Source organism: Rhincodon typus, chromosome 18 (genome assembly GCF_021869965.1).
Source record: "Rhincodon typus isolate 14 chromosome 18, sRhiTyp1.1, whole genome shotgun sequence".
NCBI lineage: Eukaryota > Metazoa > Chordata > Chondrichthyes > Orectolobiformes > Rhincodontidae > Rhincodon > Rhincodon typus.
Genome location: NC_063349.1, coordinates 9,651,464 through 9,668,575, shown reverse-complemented (window position 1 = coordinate 9,668,575; position 17,112 = coordinate 9,651,464). Strand labels below are relative to the sequence as shown.

The 17,112-nt window shown below is 40.2% G+C and overlaps 1 protein-coding gene across 1 annotated transcript in view; it reads right to left on the bottom strand.

Annotated features, from left to right (window-relative positions):
* The window catches only part of pphln1 (periphilin 1), a 137,677-nt gene that overhangs the window by 49,249 nt on the left and 71,316 nt on the right, over positions 1 to 17,112 (bottom strand). Inside the window, exons 7-8 of the mRNA XM_048607823.1 lie at positions 9,770 to 9,852; positions 2,433 to 2,552 (exon numbers count right to left, since the gene is read on the bottom strand). Of these exons, the coding sequence (XP_048463780.1) occupies positions 2,433 to 2,552; positions 9,770 to 9,852 (203 nt within the window). The remainder of the gene's footprint in view (positions 1 to 2,432; positions 2,553 to 9,769; positions 9,853 to 17,112) is intronic.

The window sequence follows — 17,112 nt, the reverse complement described above, 5'->3', positions numbered from 1 at the left end:
CAATTAAATGTTCTAAGTAAGACTGTTATTCCAAGCTCGTTCCTGACTTGTTCTGTTTATTATCTAATCCCATTCATAAAGCTCCCGGAGCTTGATTTACAGTATAGCTTGAAAAGATATATTCATAAAGCTGTGTTCACTGTCACCAGCAGATGTATGCTGCACACCACAGAAATTCATGCATGAGCATTTAAACCAGTTTGGGTTCAGTCTTAAAAATGGGATGTGGCTGTGAACAGGGTTGGGAAATGATTCTTTTCATGTCCTCACTCCCTTCCACCCTTCCTGCATCCTCACTCAGCCCCATATCCTAACTTCACCCCACTGCACTTTCACTTTTCCCAACCTCCCACTTCTTAACTCTCCCCATTGTGCATCCTCACTCCCTCTCCACGTCCTCACTCCTCACACCTCCCATCCCAGCTCCCGCTAAATCCAATTTGAATATCACCTAGCTCATCTGTGCAGAGAAGACACATGACCAGGTAAAGAACTACTGAACTGAGAATGAGAGTCAGAAATCCAAATACTTGGATATCAGCAAAAGTTTCAAGAATATGCAGCCATCTGATTATGGTTCAGATCAAGGTGCGGCACTGTGGAAGAACAGAAGTCAGCCATTTATCAAACATAATCTGCATCTTCTAACTGTCCAACATGTGTGTGTGCAAATGCATGGTGCATTATTTTTTGACTGTTCAGACTCTAAATACATAATCAGTGTCAATTAGTTTTGAATAATGTAGTCTAACAGTCTGATTGCCAAGTTGTAAAATTACTCTTTCACGTCACTACCTATAACCTTACAAGTGCCCTTTCAATCGACCCATAGCCTTACATGTGTCCTTTTTTATAACAGTCTATGTCCCCTGGATTAAAATTGATTTCAGATTCCCCGTCACAAAGCCGTAATAAATGCCCTTCTCCCTGTGTGCACAGCATTTATGTGCTCAATAAAATGGAGCTAAGTGTAGACCCAACCCAAGCTGGGGATGATCACACATTACCAAAGGTACTTTTAGATCTTTTCCAGAAAACGAACTGGTTTGGACAGTAACCCTCAACCATTCACCGTGAGTTCTTTTCAACTACTGCTCATGCCAAGGATGATGTTAGTTTAGAGCTTGGTTGATCCACAAGAGCCCCTTTATCTGCAGTTAATACCATGAGTCTATCCATTTTTAACACCTCAATCAGTGGCACGAACGAAAGGTACAATGGGGCTAACAATAGTTGCATCTTTTTTCCAACAATCAGATGAAAGACGTTTTCGTGAACCATTAACTATGTCAGTCAAGCAGTCTCATAAAATGATCATTGTTACAGAATTAATGGAAGTAGTAGAGATGAAGAGCTGAGTGTTTTCAATGATCTATATAAAAGTTGACTACCCTGTCATCAATGAACATATATGGTAACAGATAAAAGAAGGAATGATTTTTCTATGTTTAAGTGAACAGCTCTGGAGTAATAGGTTTTATTTAAGGGGAGGGAAGTGCAGTAGAACAATATGCTCAGCTTAGACATGGCGAGAAAGATAAGGGCCTTTGTGCACCAAGTCTGGTTGAGTTTTCAGCCTACAATTCATAGGAACAAGATTGAAACGGTATTAGAAAAACAGTTGGTGATGCCAATTAATTTGGTGGGAGCTAAAACATCGAAAGCAAAGAAAAGACAGTAATTGAGAAGATCAATAATGGCATGATGAATAGACAGCCTGAAACAAGAAGGTTAAACAGCGCTAAAGAGCTGGAGACTTTGTTTTGAGTACAGAAGACAAGGATACTGGGTTTTCAGGCAGGGAGATATCAGGTGGGAGAGGAGACAAAGGATTGTCAAATATCATCGTATTGATGAAGGCCACGGAGGTTGCTAAATAACCATGGCTGTGGGTAGGAACACTTATGTGAAGAAAAGCCTGCAAAATAACAGGAGAGTAGAGAAGTTGATGGAGAAGGGTCCAAAGACAAAGAGTTTAAACGAAGGTTGAAATCGTTAAAGATGCGGAGACATTCAGTGCAGAGACCAAGGTAAGAGATCTCTGCGATTACGTTATGGGTTTAGAAGCATGGTGCTAATTAATTTTGCGACAGACAGAAAGAATGGAAGATAACTATTTGCAAAGTGTATACATGCTACAAACATAAATCAGGGAAATCTTCAAATGGGTCTTTGTATGAGCTAGATGATCAATAATTTAAGTAATGGAACCAGTTTTTCATGGCTATCTACCCTCTGCATTGTGTGCCGGCACAATGAACTTGACTGAGATTTGTAATGTCCATCAGTCAAGTCAAATTTAAACTCTTTTGGTGGCAAATTGCAAGAAACTTGGTTTGCAGACATGTATAAAACTTTGTAGAACAAACTATGAGCAAGCAAAGAAAATCTTAACATATTTTGTAGCAGTTACTATTAATTTGTATACTTACAATATTATCACATTCATTCATTTCCAGCTCTGGAATCTGCTGCTGTTCCGAACACCATTCACTTACACCTTCCTTATTCAGGTTCTCAGACGTTTTGCTGGATTTTTCAAAGTTTGCAGCCTAATAAATCAAGAAGCATTTTAATTCTGCATCTCCAACTTCTGTTCTATCTTTTAAAAAAATTACCTCATGACTGGTATAGTAGAAATGAGTCTACTTCATTAATTGAAGACTGTAAACAGTGTATTCCACAGGAGCAAATAATGCGTCACTTAAATTCATGCCATTCATATATGTTAGTAAAGTTTTCAGATATTCATTTTTAAATGCTTGGTCGTACAAACATAAAATAGGGTCCTGAGTACTTATTTAAGTGGGCAAGAGGAATTTGTATATACGTTGCTCTCCTTTTTTTAAAAGAAAAAGGGTCATGAAGATGACCAAACTCTGCAGCCCCATGGCAACACCCTGACAAATCAGAATTTTGCATCATAGATCTGTTAAGTGCAAGATGAAAAGTGTCAACTTCTAGTCTCTTTGTTTATATATTCAGCTTTAATTCTAAAACTGATATTTGGTCTATGTTGATGGCAGACGCTGGACAAAACTTCCAAGTGAAATTACCAGCAAACCCCTATAATTACAGCTTTGCCTTTAAATAGTTTATATTCATTTAAACTATAAGAGTACAGAAACTATACATCCAATAGCTCTGAAATATTTGTATCAAAGCTCTTAAGTATTAATGTGGCATTTGTTTCTTTTCTGATTAACACTCTCAGAATATACAATGAAATGCAGCAAAAAGCTTCAGAGGCCAAAGCATTTCCTTTGTCATGATTGGAGTTGCCCTGTAGATTACAGTAGATTTTTTTTAAAATGCAGATCTTCAACCACTGGGACCCATGAGCAGCCTTTCCAGTTTTTTTGTAGCTGGGTATTTCTGATTACATGATTGGGTGTAATATAATGTTCTGAGCTGGTAATTGATTAACAAACAAAAAGCAGAGAGTAAGAATAAATAGACTATTATTCAGATGGCAAGTGGGTAATAAGTCCACAGCAGTGTACAATCAAATTATTAGGAGGTGGGGTCCAATGTAATATTTTCAAATTTGCTCTTATCACCAAACTGGGTGGGTACATAAGTTATGGGGAAGATGCAAGGAAGCTTCAAGAGGTAAAGGTAAAGTTGCCATGGTCCCAGAGGATCATAAAGTGAGAAGAAAGAAAGGTTTAAAAAAGACACGAGGGGCAATTTTTTTACACAGAGGTTTATTCGTGTGTGGAATGAACTTCTTGAGGAAGTGGTGAATGTGGGTACAATTGCAATGTTTAAAAGACATTTGGATAAGTACATGAATAGGAAAGGTTTGGAGGGATATGCACCAAGAGCAGGCAGATGGGACTAGTTTAGTTTGGGATCATGTTCGGCATGGACTAGTTGGACCGAAGGGTCTGTTTCCATGCTGCATGACTGTATGACTCTCCTTATAATTCAAAGCCTCCAGTCTTGGCAATATATTTGTAAATCTTTTTCGTACCCTTTTCAGTTTAATACTATCCTTCCAATAGCAGGGTGACCAGAATTGCATGCAGTACTCCAAATCTGACCTTACCGATGTTTTGTATCGCAATAACAATGTCATCCTGACTCCTGTAATCAGTGCTCTAACCAATGAAGGCAAGTGTGCCAAATGCCTTCTTCACCACCCTGTCTACCTGCGATGCCACTTTCAAGGAACTACATACCTGTACTCCTAGGTTTTTCTGTTCAACAAATCTCCCCAGGGGTCTATCATTAACCAAGTCCTGCCCTGGTTTGTCTTCCCAAAATTGCACATCTCTCATTTTTCAGACTTAAATGCAATCTGCCATTCCTCAGCCCACTGGCCCTGTTGATCAAAATCCCATTGTACCCTTAATAACTTTCTTCACATCCACAAATATACTAACCATGCCTCCTATATTCTCATCCAAATTGTTTATATAAATGATGAATAACAGCAGATCCAACACCGATCCTTGCACATACTGCTGGTCACAGTCTGAACAACAAACCTCTACCACACCCTCTGTCTTCCACTATCAAGCCAACTTTTCATCCAATTGGCTAGCTCTCCCTGGATCCCACGTGATCTAACTTTACTAATCAGTCTATCACGCAGAACCTTGTTGAAGGTCTTGCTAAAGTGCATTTTAGACAACGTTATTGCTCTGCCTTCATTTATATTTTAGGTCTCCTCTTCAAACGACTCAATTAAGTTTGTGAGACATGATTTCCCACACACAAAGCCATGCTGACTATCCCTAATCTGTCTTGCCTTTTCAAAAGCATGTAGATCCTGTACCTCAGAATCCCCTCCAACAAGTCACCCACCACTGACGTCAGGTTCACCAATCCATAGTTCCCTGGCTGTTCCCTGCAGCCTTAGCTAACCTCCAGTCTTCTGGCACCTCACCCATGGCTGTTGATGATACAAATATCTTTGCTAAGGGCCCCGAAATTTCCACCCTAGTTACCCACAATGTCCTGAGGATTTATCACTTATGCCCTCCAGCACCTCCTCTTCTGTAATGTGGATTCTTTTCAAGACATCACTGTTCATTTTCCTGGGTTCCCTAGCTTTCATGTCTTTCTCCACAGTAAATAGTGATGTAAAATATTGGTTTAGAATCTCACCCATCTCCTGTGGTTCTACACACAGATGGTCTCATTGATCTTTAAGGGGCCTTATTCTCTCCCTAGTTACTCTTTTGCCCTTAATATACTTGGATAACTTCCTTAACCTTATCTGCCAAAGCTATCTCATGTCCCCTTTTTGCCCTCCTGATTTGCTCTTAAGTGTACTCCTACAACCCCTATTCTCCTCAAGGTATTCACTTGATCCCAGCAGTCTATACCCGAGATATGCCTCCCTCTTTTTTTTGACCAGAGCCTCAATATCTCTAGTCATCCAGTGTTCCATACACCTACCAGCCTTGCCCTTCACAGTAACAGGAACATGATGGCCCTGAACTCTCGTTATCTCATTTTGAAAAGCCTCCTCTTGCTAGGCGTCACTTTCCATGCAAACAGCCTCTCCCAATCAACTTCTGAAAGTCCCTGTCTAATACCATTAAAACTGGCCTTGCCCCAATTTAGAACTTAAACTTGTGGACCAGGCCTATCCTTTTCCACAACAATTTTAAAACTAATAGAATTATCGTCACTGGTCCCAAAATGCTCCACACTTGACAGCTCAGTGACCTACCCTGCCTTATTTCCCAAGAGGAGGTTGCATTTTGCTCCTTCCCTAGAACGGCCATCTACATATTGATTGAGAAGGTTTTCTTGAACATGCTTAAATTACCCCTCATCCAATTCTTTAATATTATGGCAGTCCCAGTCTATGTTCGGAAAATTAAAATCCCCTACTGTTACAACCCTATTATTCTTACAGCTATCTGCGATCTCCCTACTCATTAGCTCCTTAATTTCCTGCTGAACTATTGTGGGGCCTACAGTACAATCCCATCAAAGTGACCAGCTCCTTTTTATTTCTCAGTTCCATCCATGTAGTCTTACTGGACAATCCCCCTGGAATATCTTTTCTAAGTACTGCTGTGATGTTTTCCCTAATCAAAAACGCCACTCCCCCTCCTCTCTTGCCACCCCGCTATCCTTCCTACAGCATCTATATCTCAGAACATTGAGCTGCCAGTCCTGTCCCTCCCCCTGCCACATTTCTGTAACAGATATGACATCCCAGTCCCATGTTCCCATCCATGTTCTGAGTTCATCTGCCTTACCTGACAGGCCTCTTGCATTGAAATATATGCATTTATTCATCAGTCTTCCCTCGTTTTCTGCTGTACTTTTGCCTGACTCATCTATTTAACTTGCTCTCTTTAACTTCTATACCAGCCTCAATCTTCTCTCTTGTCTCACAACTGCTTAGGGTCCCACTCCCCTGCCAGACTAACTTAAACCCTCTCAAGTAGCTCTAGCAAGTCTCCCCGCCAGGATATTGGTTCCCCCTCCAGTTCAGGTGCAACCCGTCCCTCTTGTACTGGTCATTTCGCCTCAGAAGAGATCCCAATGATCCAAAAATCTGAATCCCTGCTCCAATTCCTCAGCTGTGCATCCGTGTGCCCTATCCTCCTATTCCAACTCTCACTATCACATGGCACCGGGAGTGATCCAGATGTTACTACCCTGGAGGTCCTGCTTTTTAATCTCCTGCCTAATTCTCTATATTAACTCTGCAGGACCTTATCCTTTTCTCTATGTTGGTTGTACCAATGCGTCCAATGGCCGCTGGCTGTACACGCTCCCCTTTGAGAGTTTGCTGCAACCACTCAGAGAAGTTCTTGACCCTGGCACCAGGGAGGCAACATACCATCCTGAAGTCTCGCTCGTGGCTGCAGAAATGCCTGTCTGTGCCCCTGACTAGACAGTCCCCTATCACAATTACTTGCTTGGATTTTGCCATGCCCTGCTTTACAGCAGACCCAGTCGTGATACCAAAGGCCTGGCTGCTGCTATTTTTCCCTGCTAGGCTATTCCCACAGCAGTATCGAAAACAGTATACTTGTTTGTGAGGGGGGGATAGCCACAGGAGACTCCTGCACTACCTGCCCACCTTTCCTGGCTGTCACCCATTTGTACCTGAGGTGTGATCACCTCCCTGAAACTACTAGCTATCACACTCTCTGCTTCCTACATGCTCCTCAGTGCTTCCAACCGATTGATGCAGTCCAAGAGGAGCTGCAGCCAAACACACTTCCTGCAGACATAGTCGCCAGGGACACTCAACTCTGCTCCCTGATCTCCCACAACTGACAGGAGGAGCATACTGCTCCACTGACTGCCATCTCTGCACCTTTAACAAGTAGCGGACTTAGGACAAAAAAGGTTTACCTTGTTGGTGCTCGCCCCTCCTCAACAAAGCCTGGTATTCACCTAGGCCTGCTCTTCGATCTAATCAGCAGCATCTTGACCACAATGCAGTCCCTTGCAAAAGTGGCCAGAATAAGACACAGAAAAGCCTCCCTCCCCCACGTTCCTAAACTCCCACACTTAGCTCAACTCCCGGCACACTCTTGCTGATTACACTCTCATTAACTTCACTTTAACCTCAGGATCACCATACTTCAGAAGAGGGGTGAGATTGAGAAGGCAGGGCCTTCATGGTGACTTCAGCAAATACAGAAATTGAATCTGTGCTCGTGGCATCAGTCTGCGTCACAAAACAGTCTTCCCCTCTGACAACGTCTAAAATCCACAATTTTGTAGCTCTTTCCAGTTTCAAAGAGTAATCACGTTGGACTGGAAAAGTGAATGGTTTCTCTCTCCACAGATGCTGTCAGTCCTGCTGCCCAAGTTTCTCTAGCACTTTGCTTTTATAAGTAAATTATATATTAGCTATCATCACAAGGGGACTTGAGCACGAGCGTAAAGGCGTCTTCCTGTGTAGAGACTTCGTGAGAAATCTTCTAGAGTATTGTGAACAGTTTTGCTCCCCTTTTTCAAACAGATATACTTGCCATAGAGAGAGAGTCAATAGAGGTCCACCAGATTAATCCCTGGGATGGCAGGACTGTTTTATGAAGAGAAATGGAGTAGATTGGGTCTGTATCCCCAAGTTTTTCAAAGAGTCAGGGGTGACCTCACTGGAACTTGCAAAGTCTTGCACGACATGACAAGGTGGAAGCAGATAAAATGTTTCCCCTGGCTTGAGGATCTAAACTAAGACGACTTACTCTCAAAATAAATTTCTTCACTAAGAGGATGGTGATCTTTTGGCATTCTCTACCCTAGAAAGCCGGGGAAGATCAATCATTCAGCATGACCAAGACAGAAATCAATAGATTTCTGAAGACTAATGGCATCAAGGTGTATGGGGATAGCACAGGAAAGTGGCATCGAGATAAATGACTGACTAGGATCTAAATGAATGGTGTAGCAGGCTCAATGGACTAAATGGCCCACTCCTGCACCTCTGTTCCTACAGTTTATAGATAAAAGACTAAAATAAAGAGCAATACAGCAGTAGGTTTTAGTAGTGATAATGTACATAAGCTGCTCTTACCTTTATTATTTCATACAAGCACACAAATTAACAGAAATGAGACATTCTGCCCATCAAGCTTGCTCCATCATTCAATAAAATAGAGATTGTTCTGAATTCCACATTCCCATCTGCCCGAAATAACCTGACACCTTGCCTAAGAAGAATCTATCTCCCTTCACCTTAACAATATTGAATGAGCCTGCCTCAATCCCCTCCTGAGACAGAGAGTTATAAAATTTCTCAACCCTCTGAAAGAAAAATAAATCTCTCATCTCTGCCCTAAAATAATGATCCCCTAATTTCAAAACAGTGTCCTTTAGTTGTGGACTTACACACAAAAGGAAACATTCTTTCCATGTCCACTTTGTCAAGCTCAATTGTGATACTGAATCGTGATTTGTATCTTAGCAAATGTTGGCAACATACTAAAATTTAATCTCAATCTACGAAGGGATTGTGTTGATGGTGTTGCCTGATACTTTAGGCTTTAATCAACAATGCTGTTGCTACTGCCCTTCTATATGGCAGTATGATGGGCACTGGAGAATTTCTCCCAGTGGTGTCCCTAAAAGACACTTAAATTTGAATGGGAAGACAGGCAAACAAACTTCGGAATGCTCACTGAAGACATTTCATCCAGCACTGCAACCACGATTATGCACAATCAGCTCTGATGGCCTGATGCTATAGCTAAATAATTGGCTTCCAAAGTAGACCTGCTTTTCACAACTTAAGGATGGCATGTAACACTAAGATACATTTTAAGGATACTCTAAAGGCATTATTGAGCATTGGACAAACTGATATCACTGGGTGGGAGGAACACACCATAAACCATGTCATTTGGTGGCATCTCACTAACAAGCTCCTGTGTGGTCGGAAGTTTCCCTGCAGGGAAGAAACTAAAATAGAAGGAAAGACAACAGAATTTGTCCTCTAGAATCTCCTTTCCCAAGACAACTCTTGTCCTTTGCACCCAAAGACTTGTAGGTCCAGGATTGGCTTGTCAAGTCCTTGAGGACACAAAACATGAAGCCTGGCAGGTGTCATCCTCATTTCAAGGGAGTGATGATGACAACTGCTACTGTTTCATGTTGACATTGAAATAGTACATTAGATTTCTGATGAAATGCACAAGATAGTGATTGCAAAAGTACATATGCTAAGAAATAATACAGATGGTTGTTATATTGCACGGAAATAATTATCTGATGGCTATCCCATGAATCACAACACAGCAATTTTCTTTTAAATGGCAATTAAGCACACAAATCTGCATACCTTTGACGTAGCTGGTGGCACTGAACTCGATGGAGATGCATCTCTTGAGGGGTTCAAAGAAGAAACAGAAGATCTTTCTCTATCTGTGAATAGAAAATTAAAATATGGTAAATACTTAATTCCGGATTATATCTTTCAAAGTGAACTTCAGATACGTTGCATTTAAAAAAAAAGTTCTTTCCTTCCAAAAGATTGATCATTGCCTTAGCTCAGGTGTCCGTCATATGTCATTTTGCTTCAATGGCCTGGATTTGTCACTGGCCAGACAATTGTTGTTTCAGTGTAAATGGGAGGTGCACATAGGGACCCCGTGGAATTCCCATTGCAGCAGATTCTGAAGGAATTGCATGGGAAATTGAATTTTCTGCTGGGCAATTCCTCCAAGCCTGGAACCCTCCAAAAGTCTTACACAAACTGGAGACTCTACAGTATTCTGAAGAAATTAAGCAGAATAGTTACTCAGGAAAAGTTGGACTATTAAATAAATATTTGAACTGCTGAATAACTATACAACTGTCCCATTACTTAGCTCACACATCCCTAACCACACCTCCCCAAATCCCCTAAACTCCCCCGGACCCGACTTCACCAGAGGACCTCATTCCGTTTACCCCCGATGGACCCGACTTGACACGATCCGACCGGGCCCACCTCCTACCCACACCGCCCCACCAGGTCAGACTGGACCGTATACCCCAAACACCCAACCCCAGCCCTCCCAAGCCAACCTGATTTCACACTACTCCAATTTCCTTTGCACACCCTGACCTGCCCTAAACATTACATCTTTTCCCTTGACACCTTGCATATTGACATCCTATCCACCTAACTCAAAGTGACATGGATAAGAGCAGTTTTGCTCCGATGGGACAGATTCCTGAATTTGCCAACCTTCCTCTGTCCATGTGGCATCCTATCCACCTGGAATCCTACATACCTGGTGCCTATCCTCACACAACTGGCATCTTGTCTCTAGTGCACTACCCCTTCCCTAGTTGGCACCCTACTTACTTGGTAACCTAAATACCGGGCCCGTACCCCTATACGCCTGACAACCTTACCTCGTTGGTATCCTTGGCACCCTATCTCCCCTAATCAGTCATCGAGCTCCCTAACCTCCCAGTAGCCTAGCATCATACTTATTTATGGTTTAACAGCAGCTGTCAAAGTGGCAGCCAGGATCTGCAAATTTCAGAAAATGGCAGCTGACTATGGAAAAGGACGTGATTTGCCTTCCTCTGAAAGCCCTGTGCTGCAAAAGAACTCAAATGCAGAACTCCCTCCTTTTGTGAACAAAAAAGGGTGGAGTGGCAATCAAGGTAAGATCAGTACTCCTTGGAAAATCAGGCCGAATTTCTCTCTCATCTGTAGGTAAGGCAGAACTCATGCATGTTACGTGAACTTAATATTTGTGGTGGTAATGACAGCAAAATTGCCAGCACTTGCAATCATTACTCCTTGAAAGTGACAATCTTGGAAGTTGACAGAATTTTACAGACATCTAGAATAGCACCTGCATTGTTGAAGTTTCCACTCCCCTCCTAGCGTGAATGGAATCTCTAAATTTACCTCTGAATTGATAAAATAATCCACTTTCACGTTACAAGACTCATTGTAAATATTACTAAAAGAGTTATAATTGGTGAATGAGCTGCAATTGGATTTCATATTGTATACTATAATCAAAACAGGGGTCAAATGGATTTGTTTTTTGGAGGCTGCTTTTGAGATTTTCTCAAGTGCACCTTTTTGACTTTCAAAGGCTCATTTTATTAATTTCAAAATTGCCCTTTTCCTTCTCCCTAATTCCTGCAGAGATGAAACACAGAATAACAATACCTTCTGTATTTGTGCCGAGATATGGTCTCGGAAGCCGAATTAGAACAATTCATCAAGAGTCTCAATAATCATCACTGCTCCATTAAACTTAAAGCCCAACACACAAGGAAGCATTAATATTCTAGACACTACAGTATTTAAATGGACAAAAGTCAACAGTCATAAGTAAGCAACAAAAGTCTTTAAGAATAACGATATACACTTCTACAGACCAAAAAACCATCACCCTAAATGTTTTCTGGAGACTGTTTAGGTTACAGTTACATGCTTGCCTATAACCAGTCAATTGAGTTATCCAATTAATTCATAGTATGTCAGATGCTTTGAGGTGTGATAACATTAACATACAAATCTTTATGAAGTAAAAATATTAAATTAACTAAGCCAATTGACAAAACATTACTTAAAAGTAGGATCCCAGCAAAGATGGTTGTTGTCAAATAGAACGGACAAGTTACCAGGACAGAAGATAAACCATCATTTCTCTGGAATATCGCACCTCTCATTCATAGAAACATTTCAATCAAACCAACATAAAGGAACAGTAGACCACATGTCTAGCTCAGCCAATTCTGAACAAAGAGAACCATTGAAACACCTTATGTATGAGATAGTGCTAATGAACTATCTACTACAAAACACAACAGATTTTAACCAGGTCATCAAAGCCCATCTCATTATTTGAGTCACTCAGCCTTAGCCCTATGACAAACTGCTGGCTTGTTTGAATCATCTTTAATCATGCAGTTTTTGTCAGCTTTCCCTAAACTTCTTGTGACACCAGAAAAGAACACAGAGAGCAGCCCCAGGCTTAACTCTCTGATCACAATCTCTGAAAAGTTTTATACCTGGAAAGAATCCTGTATTTTCATCTGCAAAAAAACAATTCCCAGTTTAGAACTACTATATCTTTTCCTGCAATTTGACTGAATTGCAGCTTCTGCAAAACGGACTCCTATGTAGGGTCAATTGAAAAGATCTCCACTGGACATCGACTTACTGGATTCCCTAACACATGTGAACTAATTTTTGATTTTAAGTAATTTATGATTTCCCTTCTTAACTTCTTCCTTCTTCCTTCTTCACTGAATATATATCTTGTGCATTGTGAACCAGTACTAGTCAATAAATCCTGTTTTGTTTTTACTTAAAGGAATTTGGATCAATTTAAAATTGAATTGCACACAGAGTTTAGGGAAACACACCACTGCCTACTTTAAAAGGGAAATGAAAATAAGAGAGTGAATTAAAAGTCACTTCTGCTCTGTGTTGAAAGGGAGAACAGTGAAAATAATTCACCTCCCCCTCTTGTCCATGACACGGGTAATTAGACTTGTAACTTAATCAAAGGACCATATTTTAGAAACCAGGCTTGCTTGTTACATTTTCAATAGTTCAATGAAGTAATCATCCTTAGAGTTCTGTGACTATTTGAAATTAAGTTTTCGCACTAAGGCTTTGTTTCTTGGTTTGCAGGAAGATTAAAGGAAATATATGAATTATAAAAAAAAACTTCCAGAAAGCTGCAAAACATGTCATAAAGGCATCTCCTTTTTTACTGCAAAAGAACAATATTGGTAAAAAATCATCTGGTTGAAGCAATGTGCAACTAAATCATGAAGATCTGAAAGATTAAAAGATTCAGTTGTCCATTATGACACAGTCCATTGATCTCAGTCTTGGTAATAGAAGAACTACTACGACTGATCTTCATGCTCCTGGCAATGGGCAACAAAACAGGCCAGGGTGATTATTGCTGAGTACTATGCTGTATTTTCCAAGCCTGAAACTTGCTCAAATGGATATAAACTTAAGGCATGACATGAATAAGCCATGGTAACTCTCCAAAATCAGATAGCCTGACAGTGAGCACGATCAAGAACTTATTTTAGGCCTTTAATGCAAAAGATGCTCTGTGCTCCTCAGATGGAATTATAGAACATGGACATGAAACAAGGGATGGAGAAAATATAAGTTTCTGAAAAGTTGTTTGTGGATTTCTAAAGGAAAGAATTAGTTGAAAGTACAGGGGTTTTAGGAAGAAAGTTTCAATGATCAGAACCCAGGCAGATAAAGGCTTTCCTGCCAGTAGTATGAAGGGGCTTGGAACGTTACGAGCCTGGAATGATCAGGGGAAGGAAGGGATAGCCAGCTGAAGGAGATCATAAGAACAATGAGGTGAAAGGCATAAAGAAATTTAAAGATAAGGGTGCTTTAAATAGGAAGTTAAAGAAACCAGTGAGGACAAGAGTGAATAGAGGGTATCGAACAGTGTGTAAGTGTTCTGGACAGATTGGGGTTTTTTAAAACTTAGGAGGCCAGCAAGGATTGAAAGCATAATGAGTCTTGCAATGGGGAAGGCATGCATTAGTAGCAGAGGAGACTGAGCAAGGCAAAAGTCATTTTTATACAATTAAACAATATTTTTAAGTTCCTTTTTCAAATATAAACACAAACCCCCAATATACTATGTGTATCGTCTACCTTTTTTTAATCTTATTTGAGCTAGAGATGGAGAATTAACCTACTTATACGATTTAAAAGGCCAAATATATCCTCACAAAAATGAATTAATCTTGTAAAATCATTTCAAAGTAGGCATCTTATCACAAAGTCACACTGCTATATAGCATAGAAACAGACTACTTGGTCCAATGCATCCATGCCGACTTGATATCTTAAATTAATCTGGTCCCATTTGCCAGCATTTGGCCCATATCCCTCTAAACCCTTCCTATTCACATACCCATCCAGATGCCTTTTAAATGTTGTAATTGTACCAGCCTCCACCACTTCCTCTGGCAGCTCATTCTGTGCACGCGCACACCATCCTCTGTGTGAAAAAGTTACCCCTTAGGTCCCTTTTAAATCTTTTCCCACTCATCTTAAACTTATGCCCTCTTGGTTTGGACTCCCCCACCCTGGGAAAAAGACCTTGGCTATTCATGTTGGCATTGTTCCTGTTATTTTCTTTTTGAAATCAATGTTATACAATAAACTGAGGAAAGTCCTTAAAATATAAAGGCTCTATTTATATTTGATGACTACTGAGTCAAAAAGACTTTTTACAAATTCTCTTTTTAAAAATAAAATCACTATCAATCTTTTTGAAAAATATCACAGAGGTTTTGAAGACTTTATTTGCATTTGTTTTCACAGTAGAGTATATTAATAGCAATCCAACAATTCTAAATCAAGGGGCAAAAACTGGGGAGAAATAAATACAATAACTATCACTAGAAAAAAATGTCTCAGGGAAACTAATGGGGCTAAAGGTTGATAAGTCCACCGGACGCGTTGGGTTTCATCCTAGGGTACCAAAGAAAGTACCTACAGAGATAGTGGATATAAATGTAGCAATCTTGCAAGAATTGTTTAGATTCTGGAATAATTCCAGACAAAGGGAAAACTGCCAATGTAATATCCTCATTCAAAAAGGGAAGGACAGAAACAAACACAGGTAACTATAGTCCAGTTAGCTTTACAGTCATTGGAAGAAGGTTACTATCTATTACAAACAATGTAACATCACAGCATTTAGAAATGCATAATATAATCAAACAGACTTGGCATAATTTCATGAAGCAGAAATCATGCCTGATAAATTTATTAGAAATGTTTGAGCAGGTAACAAGTAGGATAGATAAAAGGAAAGCAGTGGATGTAATATATTTGGATACTCAGAAAGTGGATGATAAGGTACTGCACATAAGGCCACTTAATAAGAACCCATGGTATTGGAGGTTGGAATATTAGTATGGATAGAGGATTGGCTAACTAATAGAAGACAGAGAATTAGGATAAAGCATGCATTTTCAGGATGGCAACCTATAACCAGTGGAGTGCCACAGGGATCAGTGCTGGGGCCCTAATTAGTGACAATATATATTAATTTTTTAAATGACAGAAGTGCATGTACTTTTGCCAAGTTTGCAGATGACAAAAACAGGTGGGAAGGCAAGTGATGAGCATAAAAAAATTCTACAGACGGACACAGACACATCAGGGAGTAGGGAAGAATTGGCAGTCAGCATATAATGTAGGAAAATGTGAGGTTATGCATTTTGGTAGATAGAACAGAGAAGCTGTAGCATAAAAAATCATTCACGGGATGAGGGTGATACTGGCCAGGCCAGTATTATTTGCCCATCTTGCCTAATTAAGATTCAACCAAACTGCTGTGGGTCTGGAGTCAAATGTAGGCCAGACCAGGAAAGGATTGCAGTTTCTTTCCCTAAAGGACATTAGTGAACCAGATGGATTCTTCCTGATAATTGACAATAGATTGATGGTTATCATTACACTCTTAATTTCAGATTTTTTTTTAATTGAATTCAAATTCCACCATCTGCAGTGGTGGGATTTGAAACCAGGTCCCAAGAACATTATCTGGGTCTCTGGATTAACAGTCCAGTGATAATACAACTAGGCAATCATCTCTCTGTTGTGCATAAATCACAAAAAGCTAGCAAAGAAGCTCAGAGGATAATAAGGAAGGCAACTGGAATGTTGGTCTTTTTTTCAGAGGGGATAGGGAATAAAAGTATGGAAGTTTTGCTAAAACTATAGAAGGCAGACCACATCTGAAGTTTTGGGTCCCTGATCTAAGGGAAGATAAAAGGACATTGGAGGCAGTCCTGAGAAGGTTCATTGAGTTGATCCTAGGTATGCAGGGATTTTCTTATGATGAGAGGTTGAGTAGGTTGTGCTTGTACTCACTGAAGTTTAGAAGAATGAGAGGAAACATTGGAACATATAAGATTCTTAGAGATTTGTTGCTGGTAAGAGGTTGTTTCCTCTTCTGGGACAATCTAAGTCCAAAGGGGCATAAACTCAATCGCGAACGAGTTGCCCATTTGAGACAAAGTGAGGAGCCATTTCTTTTCTGAGAGTACAGCCATACAGTCACACAGCATGGAAACAGACCCTTTGGTCCAACTCGCCCACACCTACTAGACATCCCAATCTAACCTTGTCCCATTTGCCAGCATTTGCCTCATATCCCTCTAAACCCTTCCTCTTTTTGTAACTGTCTGGATGCCTTTTAAATGTTATAATTGTACCCGATTCCTCCACTTCCTCTGACAGTGGATTGTCAAAAAGATTATCAGATCACCCACGATCTCATTGAATAGTGGAGCAGACTTGATGGGTCAAATGGCCTACTTCTGCTCTTGTCTTGTGGAAATGACAACTTTTACAATATGTTAAAATAAAAGCATGCAAAATGGACTTCCAAAAATGATTCATATCCCCAACCACGAGTTCAGACAAAAAAAATGAACTTTAGGGTAACAGGGTCACTTTTGTAAGCAACACTTTGGAACAGCCTGCAGGGAATATTCTTTCCGCCTTTAGGAACAGAAATCTTTCATTTTATTCATTGTTCAAAACAGCATTCAGAAAGCATCACTAAAAATAAATGTAAATATCCTATCTTAATTAATGCTGACTGCAAATAGTTAAGTATGATTATGAAGTCAACAAAAAGAGCAAAAACTTCA